The sequence below is a fragment of the Geotrypetes seraphini genome, chromosome 6 (genome assembly GCF_902459505.1).
Source record: "Geotrypetes seraphini chromosome 6, aGeoSer1.1, whole genome shotgun sequence".
NCBI lineage: Eukaryota > Metazoa > Chordata > Amphibia > Gymnophiona > Dermophiidae > Geotrypetes > Geotrypetes seraphini.
This window is the reverse complement of record NC_047089.1, coordinates 208,165,548-208,179,783: the sequence shown is the minus strand read 5'-3', so window position 1 is coordinate 208,179,783 and position 14,236 is coordinate 208,165,548. Positions and strand designations below refer to the sequence as shown.

General features: G+C 42.5%; 1 protein-coding gene across 2 annotated transcripts in view; it reads left to right on the top strand.

Moving 5' to 3' along the window:
* The window catches only part of SNRNP27 (small nuclear ribonucleoprotein U4/U6.U5 subunit 27), a 69,850-nt gene that overhangs the window by 25,471 nt on the left and 30,143 nt on the right, over nucleotides 1–14,236 (top strand). For both annotated transcript variants that reach the window (XM_033947423.1, XM_033947424.1), the window contains exons 4-5: nucleotides 13,091–13,170; nucleotides 14,029–14,093. In XM_033947423.1, the coding sequence (XP_033803314.1) occupies nucleotides 13,091–13,170; nucleotides 14,029–14,093 (145 nt within the window). The remainder of the gene's footprint in view (nucleotides 1–13,090; nucleotides 13,171–14,028; nucleotides 14,094–14,236) is intronic.

Sequence of the window (14,236 nt, the reverse complement as noted above, 5' to 3'; positions counted from 1 at the left end):
CTGGATTACTGTAACTCTATCTACTTAAGCCTGACAAAGAAAAGCCTTCACAGACTCCAGCGGATCCAGAACACTGCGGCTAAACTAATCTTCGCAAAAAGCAAATTTGACCACGTCTCCCCGCTTCTGTCTAAGCTTCACTAGCTCCCAGTAATCCTTAGGGTTCACTACAAATGCGCCTGCCTAACCTTCAAGTCTCTACACGGTATCCTGCCTCCCCTTTTTCCACTATCTTGGAACTCCTCTAATCCCAACACCACCAGATCTACTCAAAAATTCAAACTATCCTTCCCCTCTTTAAAAGGCATATCCCATACAGGAAAACTCCTTCAGGATCACTGAACTCAGGAACAGTTTTACCACCCCGCTTCGGTGCTTGTCCTCCCTCCAACTCTTCCGAAAACATCTGAAAACTTGGCTCTTCTCTAAAATGCAATGACCTCTCCCTCATCGATTTACTAATTCCCTCTAAACCTCTCTTTCTAAGCCCTTCTACTTTTCATTGTAGTTTCTTTCTATACCAATTACTGTAAACCGTGCCAAGCTCTACTTCTGTGGAGATGATGCGGTATAGAAACTTAAGGTTTAGTTTAGTTTAGTTCAAGAACATTTTAGAAAATGTGGGCAGTGGTACCGTTTTGGCGCTACCAGGTGATTCACCTAATTTCTTCTTGACTGACTGATTCGGATGTCTTCCAGTCGGGCCATTTGACTGACACGAAAAGGGTGGTTTCTTTTCCTCAGTTCTTTGGACGTGAATCTTCGAATTTGCACAGCGCTTTTTTCTCCTGTACTATTTATAGGTATATCGGGGAGATGTTTTTATTCATATAGGAGAGAAATGTGTTTCTTCCCAGAGACTAGGGCGATGGGTCACAGTCTCAGGTTTGCATTCTTCTTTGGTCACCATGTCCCAGAGTATGGGATTCTGTACAGGTTATAGGATCCATGTTGCTGACTCCAATGGGAACTTCGGCTTGCTTTCCCATTATAACGCTACAGCAGTCGCTTTTGTTCCGGTGGTTCCCGGTATCTCAGGGCTCCAATTATTTGGTAGGCTCCTCATGCATCGCTCTGTATGATTTGGTGGCTCAGCGAGATTTCTCTTTTGAAAGGCATGCCTCGGTCTTTGCTGGACTAGCTCAGGGCCACCAAACATCCCGGGCTGTCGGGTTGGGGGGCTCGGTGTCTTCCATCCTCAGCTCTGGGAGTCTGGTCTTAAGAGGCGACTCAGTACTTGTTCATTCTTCTACTCTTGAGCATGGTCAGGCTATCTTTCTGGAGCTTCAGACCATTCTTCTGGAATGCCGCTGAGGGTCCTTTCAGTCAGTATTATGATGGGGGTATTTCTCTACAGCTTGGGCAGTAGGTGATGTACTCGGTTGCCAGGTACAGTTGTTGTTCTACTTCAATGGGTGGACCCTCATCTTCCTCTTCTGTTGACAGATCATTTTAAGGGTCAGGAAAAGAGTTTGGATAGGCTTTCTCTCTGCAAAATCTGAGCATGGCCCATTTATTGTATGTTACAGTGTACAGCACTGTGTACGCTCTAGAAAGTGTAAACGTTAGTAATAGTGAAATCTTCTACATCCTGGATATTGGGAATTTTGGCTCAGGCGTTCCAGCTCTTTTTATGGACGTGAGATCTCCTGGAACTAGACCTCATGGCCTCGTCTCACAATTCAATGCTTTCTAGCTTCTTCGGCGGGCACGGGGAGTGGGAGTTAGAGGGGGTAACAGCGCGCCAGCCTTGCTATGCGGATCTGATGAGTCTTTCGACAGCCGGACTAAGAAGTTTCCTGGTATCTCCGGATTTGCTCACCTAGGGTCCGATCAACATGGATATTTGTACTACTTTGGTATTACGACCTGGCTTTTGAGAAATCATGACTGACGTGAAAAGGTTATGCAAAGCAGGTTGTTTCTTCTCTTATCCAGGCGCTACAGACGTCTTCACCTGTGGCTTCTGCTTCCTTTTGGAGGTTTTTCCTTTCTTGGATACTTCTCAACATTTGCACCCTTCCAGAGTTCCTTTTTGGCACAGTTGTATTGCCGAGGGCTTAGCATTCAATTCCCTTCAGCTTCAAGTGCCATTCTTAGCTTGTTACAAGGGCTAGGTATATTGCTCTTCGATTACTTCTCAGCTTCATGTAGTTCAGTTCCTAAACGGAGTACGGTATATTTGTACACCTCTTAGAAAGCCCTGTCCGGAGTACAATCTTCAGGTACTTCTTCGCAGTTTACCGAAGGCTTCATTTCCTCCTTGTGCCATTGAACACGGGGTTTCTTGTGGCCATGGCTTCAGCTCTGCAGTTTTCCAAGTTGCAGGCCTTGTTCAGCGGGGATTCCTATTTCTGATTTCCAAAATCTGGGGTATCAGTTCGGATGGTACCACAATTCTTTCTAAGGAGGTGTCATCCTTTCTTTTATGACACGCTCACTTTTCCTTCCTTCTTCCTGGGAGGAGAAATGGGGGGACGTGCTTCTATTCACTGCATTTTTTTGAAAGTGCGTAGCGTTCTCCGCGAGCAAGGTTTCTAATGACTTTTAGTTGTTTAGATCACCTTTTTGTATTCTTCAAGGATGCCGCAAACATATGGCGGCGTCCAAAGCCTCCATCGCTTGATGGGTCCAGGAGGACATTTTTTACGCTTGCTTGATGGCAGGGAAGCGGTTGGCGAAAGAACTTCATGGCCATTCCATCAGAGTGATGGCTACTTCTTGGACTCGGTCCAGAGGTTTTTTCCTTGGAGGAGTTTTGTCTCACGGCTACTTGGTCTTCCAAGAGTGCTTTCTCTCAGCATTACTGGATGGATGTGGGGGCGCATGCGGTAGATGCGTTTAGTGCTTCGGTTGTTGCGGAGGCAGCGTTTGCTTCCCACCCAGATTGAGGATTGCTTTGCTATATCCCATTAGTCTCTGGATTCATCTGCTGCTGTTGCTAGGGAAGGAAAAATTATGTTCTTACCTGTTAATTTTCTTTCCCTTAGACACAGCAGATGAATCCAGAGCCCCACCCTTTCTGGATATTGTCTGTCGGTTTTTTCTTTTGCAACTTTCGAAGTTTGTTATTATTGAGTGTTGTATTCTGTATTATTGCCTTTTGAGATTTGTTATGGGAAAGAAGTTTTTTTTTTTTCCATGCTATGCCTATTGATGGTTACGGATGCTTGGGCAAGGAGCTATACTGGAGATACAGGAGGAGTGCCATCCAATGGGACCACCTGTTAATCAGTTTCTCTATCTCCGCCTGCTGGTAGATGTGTGCTATCCCATTGGTCTCTGGATTCATCTGCTGCGTCTAAGGGAAAAAAAATGAACAGGTAAGAACATAATTTTTCCATCCATCTTCCTTCCATATAAAGGAAAATGAATCAAATAAGCCTTTTGTGCAATGTACATTTAGTGAAAGAATTTCTGATTTACTCCAATTTATCCTTATAACCTGAGAATTTTCCAAATTTCTCAATCAATTCAAATAGAAACATAGAAATAGACGGCAGATAAGGGCCACGGCCCATCTAGTCTGCCCACCCCAATGACCCTCCCCTACCTTTCTCTGTGAATAGATCCCACATGTCTATCCCATTTGGCCTTAAAATCAGGCACGCTGCTGGCCTCAGTAACCTGAAGTGGAAGACTATTCCAGCGATCAACCACCCTTTCAGTGAAAAAGAATTTCCTGGTGTCCCCGTGCAGTTTCCCGCCCCTGATTTTCCACGGATGCCCCCTTGTTGCCGCGGGACCCTTGAAAAAGAAGATATCTTCTTCCACCTCAATGTGTTCCGTGAGATACTTGAATGTTTCGATCATGTCACCCCTCTCTCTGCGTTCCTCGAGTGAGTACAGCTGCAACTTATCTAGCCGTTCTCGTTCGGGAGATCCTTGAGTCCTGAGACCATCCGGGTGGCCATTCTCTGGACCAACTTCAGTCTCAGCACATCCTTACGGTAATGCGGCCTCCAGAATTGCACACAGTATTCCAGGTGGGGCCTCACCATGGATCTATACAATGGCATAATGACTTCAGGCTTACGGCTGACGAAACTCCTGCGTATGCAACCTATGATTTGCCTTGCATTGGATGAAGCTTGCTCCACTTGATTGGCAGTCTTCATGTTCTCACTAACGATCACCCCTATGTCTTGTTCTGCTTCAGTTCTTGTTAGGATCTCGCCATTAAGGGTGTAAGTCTTACATGGATTATGGCTGCCCAGGTGCATGGAATGGTCTTTTCAGGATTTCTCAAATGAAGCAATATATCATCTGCATATGCAGAGATCTTATATTCCCGATCTGAATAAGGAATACCCTGTATCTCCTTTTGTTTGTTGAATAGCTAACAAGGGTTCTAAAACAATATCAAACAACAAAGGAGACAGAGGACAGCCTTGTCTAACTCCCTTTGCAAACTAAAACATTCAAAAAAATTATTATTTATATATAATCTAGCAGCAGGGGAGCTATACAGTGTTTGAATCATTCTTATAAATCCTGACCCTATTCCAAACCATTCCATAGATTGATACATAAAGGTCCATTCCACCCGATCAAAGGCTTTCTCTGCATCCAAGGATACAGAAAAAGCCGGATCATTCATGGTTTTTGTTAAATTCAACAGATGAAGAACCAATCTGGTGTTATTTGATGACTGTCTCCTAGCAACAAACCCAGTTTGGTGCATACCAATAATAAAAGGGAGAGCCTTAGCTAAGCGTTGAAAAGGATTAGGAATAACACAGTACATGAGCAGTGAAAAACAAGAGTGCAGATAATAAGAGATTATAACAATAAAAAGGTGTTTTACCCAACCCTGCATTCAACTAAAGTGCTGATCCCAAGAATTAGATAAATCAGAGTTACATTTGAGCTCAGCAAAGAGGTCTGCTAATTTCTGAATGGCCATAGTAGGACCTATATTGTCAGGAATAAAAATACAACAGCATAAAATACTGGGAAGAATTTTACAGAATTCTTAGCTAGAATCATATCTAGGGCCACACGATTTTGAAAACCATCTGAGAAGTGGAGCCTAATTGATCAGTAATATCTTGTAAGGCGTCCCTAGAGTAGTTCACAAAGCGTTGCTGATTATAATAAATGTAATTAATCCGATCAACATTCTTATTAATAGTAATAAAGGGAATAAGGAACTCAAACCCAGCCTTAACCTGAGCTCGGGCCTTAAATTCATCTGGGACCCCTCTTGGGACCCCTATAGCATCTATGTATACATGTGATCAGAACAACCAAGGAGATCAGATTTATGTGAGACAGAAAAGAGGAAAAACCATATGAATAGGAAGGATGCCTTTCAGAAAAAAATATGCAGAAGCATGATAACCTTAGCTAAAGTGCACTGGCCTATCCACTGGCTGGGTAGCTTAACAGGGAGCCAAAAGTCTCCATAAAGCCAGTAAATATCAAATCTGATGCAGCAACAATGGGGCATACCTATGAGCCAAGACAGAACAATAACCTGGGGGTAAATTACCTACAAAACTACCCTGTGTCAGATTAGAAACATGACATGTGTAATTACCCTTATAGATGGTAACAGCAATATCAAGCTTTTGCTGTCCTGGCAGCAAAAGGTATTTAGAACACCACAGCGCACAAAGGGGATTGGTAAAATTAGAGGAGATATTGGTAAATAACCCAAAAAAGCATGATTGGATACCAGGAGGGAGGTCCAGAGATACGGTTCCTAGATGGGGTCTAGCTTGAGCACATATGTAACAATTGCTCTTATTATGTTGATCAGCAGTGATTTACCATTTTGGTCCACTTTTTTCCAGAGTATTTTCTGGTTTATAAGCCCAGTCAGTATCAATATTCCACCCTACCGCTCCCTAGAATGCACACTTATCCCCCCAACGTTATACACACATATGTCTTTAGTTTTAGGAATCTCTGAGGACCAATGGCACAGCCTTGGGATATCAATTGATGAACAGTCCACAATGTCACAATACTCAAAGGAGAAGGTGGCAACTTGCACACTGCTGGAATTATACCAAAAGGTAGTATACTGTCTGTCTTTCTGGATTCCAATTGAAGGGCAGCCCTTGGAAGGGAGTCCAGCTTGACGTGTGTTCGCAAAGAGATGCCGGGGGTACTGTTTACAGCAGGAGTGTCATTTACAGATGGGTATGGGCAGAAAGTGTCTTGGACCCAGAACACATCATCCCTGTAGACCCAGTTAGAAATGATCCATACAGGGAGAAAAACTAGCAGCAGCGTTGCCAGTAAGAGAATGATAAAGTTGGTAGAATGCTGCAATGAGATCATCATGTTGTTCCACTGGAGGAGGTGAAATCTGCGCAGGGAAGACTTGCTTCTGGGGTTTTAGGTTAACCCTCTTCAAGCGACTTGCGTGGATCCAAACAGGAAACTCCTCAGTGAGTGCAGCGGGCCCGGTCACAGCGATCACAGTAGTGGGAAGGCCAAAGGGGAAATCCGTCTGCTTCCGATCCTTGGAAAGCTTCTGGACAATCACCAGGCTGGAAAAAATGGGTAGGAATCTGTGGGGAGAAGTGCAAGACACGTTTCTTTGAACAAGCCCTAATATTTCAATTAGCTTTTGGACGTATTCCTCCTGTATCAAGGGAAAATCACTACTCTCAACTATTGAGGGTTTGTCTACCCATGGGGCGGGGAAAGGTCATCCCGTGAGAATCTCAAAGGGAGAGCAGCCAGATGTCTGTGCATACAGAAAGAGATACTTGAAAAGAGATGCTTGAAAAGCATTCCAAATATCATTCAGCAGCTGTACTCCAATGTGATCCAAATAAGAGATAGAAAACGAGAAAGAAACCATGTTGCCTGTACTGAATGTGGCAACAATACCAATTCATTTACTTGATATAGCTATGGCAAAAGAGAGACAATACTCAGTTACTTAAGGTTCTTAATTGAACAATCCAAAAGGATATGTTTTTTTCGTGCTGCATATAACTATTATGCACTTCAGAGAGACCATACTGATGTACTGAATGTATTCAGAAATGTATACTGAATGGATCATATGTAGGGAACATCACGAAATAAACGCTGTATAAAGTAAAGCTTTTTCTTAAACATATAACCCTTAACTAAACTATATTCAGAATATAAAAGCTAAAAGTAAAAGAACATTGCGCAGTTAGGCTAGTAAGAAGTGGAAAAAGAGCTCTAGAAATGGCCAATGTTATGTATCCTGGGGTACCCACTAAACTAAAACAAGTAGATATGACACAGACAAAACATAAAGTTTAAAGCGTGGAGCTATTACTCCATCTGTCAAGTGTGCAGGGCTGAATTTAACTCTGCAAATAAACACATTGATATAAAAAAAAAAAACAAAGAAACAATAATATATATCATAACCATCTCATATTTGGAAAAAGGCATAAAGCTAATGTCTCTTTGGAGCGTCTCTATCTCTGCAGTGATAAAGAGGACCCTTGGAAAACATTAGAAATATCTGTGCCAAAACTGATCTGGGATGGCTATGTATACATCCGGACAAAACATTTTAAATTAGCAACATCCTAATTTCAGCTAAAACACTAGAAAGGAATTGTATTTTCCAATTTGTTTTCAATTAACAAACGTGCCAGCTGTAATTATCGAGCTATATATATCTGTATTAAGGAGCAAAAGATCAAGAATGAAAATATCACTAGCAAGAAGTTAAAATGTCGAGCGAGCACTACGATAACCAATACCATGATATTGGGCAATGAATAAGGGAGAGCTAGCAGCTGGTATCCAGGGTTTCCCCTCTTTGCACCAAAGTCCGTCCAAAAGGGCGGCTTTGGGCACCTGCCAAACGCCAGGCATGAAATTCAGAGGGGGGGGGGGTAACAAAGGACTGAAGCTGTGAAAAAAGAGAGGAAGAGAATATTCACCCGTGAGACCCAGGAGCCCATTTAAAAAAAGGGCTTGGACATCGTGAAAAGTGTGAAGGGTAATGGGGTGACCAAGGGTCAGAGGAGTAACCATCTCTACCACCATAGCACAAGCAGCCAGGGCGTTCTTGAACAGGAGTGACTATAGAAAAAAAGGCAACAGAGCGTAACTTACCGCCATGTTCTCCCTTCATGGTGTTACAATAGTCCCAAACAAAGAGATAAAACATGTGGGCATAAGCAGGAGAACCCAGACCTGAGCTAGAAACCAAAGCACATCTCAAATATCCAACATTTCATGAGTCCATCTGATAACAGCAGTCATTTCAGAAACCAGGGTCTGTCTCAAAATCTGGTCATAGAAGGAACAAGCAGAGATCCATTGGCGGCAGTGACCAATCATAGCAAGAAAAATAAGCATGTTTTTCTTGGTAGCTGGGCGGGGCAGACCCAGAACAGCAGCAATACGGAAAGTGCAGATTTTCCTCTGACCATGAGACAGGACAAAACCCAGGTATTTCACTTCAGATTTACACCAGTGCAGTTTATGTCGTGACACCTTGTGACCACACATAGACAACCATTGTAAAAGGTGCAAACTATCAGCCTGACAGGTCTCCAGAATTATGGAACACAAAAAGAGGTACAGAATGAGGACAGGACCATGAGGGGCAGTGCATGACTGTAGAATAGCCCGAAGGACAATGGAGTCAACATAGCCCTGGGGCATTCCACACCAGGTATACTGTTGCTTAAAGGTGAAGGCAAAAAAGAGCTGAAAAGCCTCACCAACAGGGACTAAAATAAAACATTCTTTAGGACAATGACAGAAAAAAAAAACATTGGCTGCCGGTGGAATGGAGGAGAGAAAGAAACATAAGAAAACAGCCCTAAAATCTAGGACGAAACGGGGAATGCCGTCAGCTTTGACAACAAGAGCGATGGGCGTATTGTAAGAAGAGATGGTGGTTTTGATAATGCCGGAGAAAAGACAAGTGACAAGCTGTGGAATCTCACCATACTGCTTGATAAAAACAAGAATGAGTAACTTCAAAGAAACACTATAGGGGGTACATGAAATACAACATTGTCAATGAAAGCCCAAAAACCGGGAAGTCTGGGGGGAGGGACAAAAGCATTCATGCACGGACCCTGATAATGAAAGCTGCTTGTGTACAAGCTACGAAGGAAAGATCTTAGACTGATTCAAACAGCGCTTGCAATTCATTCCACATAACAGCATGTCCTACCTCAGTGTTACGGGAAAGGATTGGTGACACAGAAAGATGTGAGCTGAAGGAAGAATGTCATACACACACAGCCATACAAGTCTCATCTGTCTAGGAGGGGGAGAATCCTAAGTACCTTTATGACTCATTACAAAAACAATATAACAATGCAAAAATATTCGCTTATCTTACCTTATAAGCGAGGTACAGTAATAAGAGACAATAAAATCTTATACTCTATAAAAGTTTTAACCTTACAAATGACAGAGTGGGCAGGGGGGTTCTATAAATAATTTCATTCTTCCCGAAAGAATGACAGCTGCTTATATTCACGAGGGGCGCTTACCGAAAGTACCCCGAGATTTTTCCCAAAAAACTCCATAATAGAACCCAAAGCTTGAACTTAAAATAAAGGGTGGGTACAGGTCACCACTACCTAGTGAGTATTAAAGAACAGAAAAAATTCAGAAATACTCACAAAATATTGGTGATATCATCTGCCCATCCCGGACAAGCCCCCAACTGAAAAGGATTAGGTCCCAATTCCTGCCCCATACTTTCTCTGTCTCTGTCATTTGAAAGTCAGATGCATCTGGGGACATATTGTAGAGGCAAGAAATGATCTCCAAACATGTCCAATTTTATTATGAGTTTCACATCTTTTATATCATTCTAAATGAATCAGTGTTGTCAGCATGTGACGTAAACACAAACCATATATGGACACAGGTCACATGAAACTAAACGCATCAGCATTTTTTTCTATCTCTGGCTGGAGTCCAAAAGGTCAGAAAAGCCTTGGGCCAGCAAAGCCTCTTAACTAAAGCTGTTTGCAAATATGGCTTATAAAAACAATTGAATTCACTTCACAACAAGTTAAGAACATATCTTTTCAAACATAAATGTCCTTGTACTCTCTTCAAAGAAGGAAAGACAAACAGGGTCTGGCTTTCTTACAGCTTTAAACATTCTATGGAAAACTACCAAGATACTGATACGTGTCCCTTCAAGCGTAAAGCCAATATTTTAGCTAAAAGTTTCCCTTCTACATTAATTAATGAAATTGGCCTGTAGTTTGAAACCAATGTGTGATCTTTATTTGGCTTTGGTAAAACTATAGTTAATAACTCTGCCATAGTACCTATAATACAACCTTTAGTTAGTTGAGTCTGATATAATCAAATTTAATAAATGTGGTAACAGGGCAATTTGAAATGATTTATAAAACTCTACTATGAAACCATCACCACCTGAAGCAGATCCAACTCTAAGAGACTTCAATGCTGTTTCTACTTCTTTTAATGATATAGGCTCTTCTAAACTTCTTTTTATATGCTCAGGAACCTTCGGTCCAACAATTAAATTTAAAAATTCTAAACCATCTTTTTCCCTATCTCCATAAGGCTCAGAAGAATATAGGTCTTTCCCCCGGAATTTGTGAATATGATGTATCGTGCATTTTTGATTAAAAAGGCCATGACTGTTTCTTCAACTCAGAATCCAGCACAGCAGATAAGTTCTTCCCAGCCACTGGATTCCAGCATGTCTCTGTGTTCCCTTTCAGGAACCCCTCACTTTCTATGCCACTGCTGTCGTAGGGTTTCTCGGCAGCTTCCGCTGATATCGCTAATCTAGCTGATCTTCATGATCAAGATGTGGGTGGGTCCCGCAATCGTGGGGATGGACCCGTCTGTGCTCAGACTGTTTAAGACTAAGTGTTTGGCGGATGTTATTGCTTAGTCTTTACGGAGTTGAACCTGAATTTGGATCAACCCACTCAGGCGAAATGCTCACTGAGTGACCAACATCCGCTATCTGCCTCCTTCCCAGACAATCTGGATTTGACTAGAATCCTTTCAGAAGTTTGGGAGTCCCCGGAGGGTCCCCTCTAATGTGCTAGAGCCATGGCGAGGTTGTACCCCATGGCCCCAGAGTTCTCCAAACACCTAGCTCTGCTGAAAGTGAATTTGGCTGTGGCGCAGGTCACTAAGCGCATTTCTTTACCCTTTGAAGGAGGGGATGTTCAGGATAGGCGAGTAGAATTCATCCTGAAGCGCCTCTTCGATTTGGTGGTGGCAGGAGTTTGGGCAACGGTGGCCTCCTCTTTTGTCGCCTGAGCATGTCACTCCAAGCTCCGCCGTGATCTGAGGATGTAGTCCTCCGGGACCTAGATTTTCTGGTCTCCGGGGTGAATTACTTGGCGGACACCCTTTATGACATGATGAATGTATTTGCTAAGCTAGGAGCTTATTCCATGTCCGCCAGAAGAATGCTTTGGATTCATCAGTGGTCTGGGGATTTCTCTTCCAAGGCCACTCTGAGCAGATTGCCCTTTAAGGGCCTGTTTTTGTTCGGCCAAGGTCTGCACTATCTCATGGCAAGTGTTCAGGACCGCAAGCCTAAGGTCCTGCCAGGCACTAAGCCTCGCCCCGCTAGGGGTTCAGGCTGTCCAAATTTTCATCCCTACAGGCGTCCTCACCAGCCTCGGGCCAAAGATTCAGAGCTTCCTCCAGACCTCGCTTCAGGGGTACTACCTGCCAATAATCCTCAAACTGGCATCCTGCCCCCGCCATAAAAAAAAGCAGTTCTGACGCCAGGCCTCCGGTACCTCTGCCTTTGGGTCCCCTGTGTTAGCCGGTGCTGTGGTCCCACCCTAGATTTCGGGAACTATTTTTGTACGTCTGCTCATCCAGAATGACACATTGTTGCACTAGAAAAAGATTTGGTTCTTACCTTGCTATCTCTTCTAGTATATAGTTGTGTCATTCTGGACCCCTGCCCTGTCATTTCCTGCGTCTGCCTACTATCTCTCTCAGAATGTTCTTATCCAAACCTACAAGTTGGATGACAGTCAAACCTTAAGGGTATGAAGAGTAGTCTATTGCTAGGATACTTTGGAGTATTATTTGAATTCCATTAATGTTTGGCGTGATTGTTTCACTGTTTTGATTGAAAGAGTTTGAAGAAGCAGCATACCTGCTGTGAGTTTTCCTCATCTTTTCTCCTTGATTGACTCCTGCAAAGCGATCATTGTGTTGGCATAACTCTCCCCGGTTATGGTTGTCTTGTGTGGCATGAACTCCAGAAGCAAAAGTCCTTCAGTTGCCGTGACTTTGCCTGCAGATTTTTCTGTCTTGAACTTTTTTGGAATGGGGGATGACTTGTGCTTCTACTATATTTATTCCATTTTGGACTCAGGATCTCTGTGATGGACCCAAGTCTCATTTCCAGTCACCAAACGATGAAAACAATTTCACTTGATCTTCACGGAGCATCTCCAAGTTCTCCTTACAGCATTGGAGCCCCGTGGTCTTCTGACATGGCATCAGCATTCTTGGAACCCATCTTGCACAGCATATCTCCCTCCTTCCCCACCACTCTAGGGTCCACAAATTCTCCCTTTCTCTTCCCAACTACCCTCCTATCCAGTATCTCTATCCCCCCTCCCACACACACACACACACCATCCCTTATGTCCAACTTCTCTCCCTAAATCCCATTGTCCACCATCTCTCGCAATCTCCTCTGTTTTTAGATCCATTATTTCTTCCCCCCCTCCCCGAATCAATTTGAATTGCGAATCGGATTACTACTCTGTATCCCACTTAAACTGCTTTCTCCAAAATTTTACTTTGTAGGATAATGGGGCAGACTCATCATAAACTGCATTCATGGATCTCTTTTGACTTTTTCCCTTTTTTGTGAGAAATGTTATCATTGGACGGTGCTCGAAATCTAGCAGTTTTTTTTACTTGATTTGCACGAGGACTCTACTGACATCCTGTCTCTTGGAATGTTAGACTTGCACTGAGCCACAACTGTGTTTGAGTAACTTCGAGTCTTGTTTCAATGTTTGCTACTTTTTAATAGGTAGATAAATTATTAAATGCCCCTCCGTATCTACTAGAAAAGATATTAACAAGTTACGAACCTAATGTCTTTTTTAAATTTTCTTTTGCTTTGTTTCAGAGGAGGATATGGAAGGAAAAACCGAGGAAGAAATCGAGATGATGAAAGTAATGGGGTTTAGTGCTTTTGACACTACCAAAGTAAGGAGATTACCCAAATCAACTTTTTTTTTTTTTTTTAATATACTGTAACTGGCTGCTTTTTTTGTACTACATTCAAATTAATGGTTTGATGTGCTTTATTTAAATGTGTATCTTTTCACTCGTAAAATATTGACCGAGATCTGTCACTGTGTCATTGTTTAAGATCTAGTTATAAAATCATGTATTTAATTTTCCAGTTTCCAGATAATTGGATGTTGTAAGAGGGATTGCATAGAGCCTTTCACCTTTAGGTCATTATGTAAATTTGGCATATGATATAGTGGGCAAAATTAATTTCCATCTGGAATCTGGCCTGTGTGAAGTGAAATGAACTGGTCTTGGTTCAGGTTCATGAAACAAAACAATTCACCATCACAGCTTAGTAGCTAAAGACTTCTGAATTAAGTACCAGATTATCCTCTTTCCCCCCTAGACCAGCGTTTCTCAACTCGGTCCTGGAGTACCCCCTTGCCAGTCAGGTTTTCAGGATATCCACATTGAATTTGCATAAACTTGATTTGCGTACACTGCCTCCATTATATGCAAATTTCTTTCATGCATCTTCTTTGTGGATATCCTGAAAACCTGACTGGCAAGGGGGTACTCCAGGACCAAGTTGAGAAACACTGCCTAGATGCTTGGTTCTTTTAAAACAAGGTTGCAGCTTTTTTGATAGACTAGTGTAAGAGTTTGGCCTGCCACTACACATTTTATTTATAAAGTAATGATTTTTTTTTCCATTGTCAATCCTGCAACTTGAGCCCTATATTCACTAGGGGAAAAACCCTGTTATACTTCAGTAATACTCAATTATGAATCCCATGTCTGCAAGAGATATTTTCTTCTATTTTTCAGGGAAAGAGAATGGAAGGTTCTGCCAATGCTTGTGCCATCAATGTATCTCAAAAGAGGAAGTACAGGTGAGTGTTAAATTGAATAGCACAGGATCGCTGCAACATTTTGATAAGAATATAGTAATTCTGTGGGAAAGTACAGGGTTGCTGGAAGCATCTTGATTATTCAGCAATGATCAACAAGGTCTTATCAACCCCAGTGTGCAGCT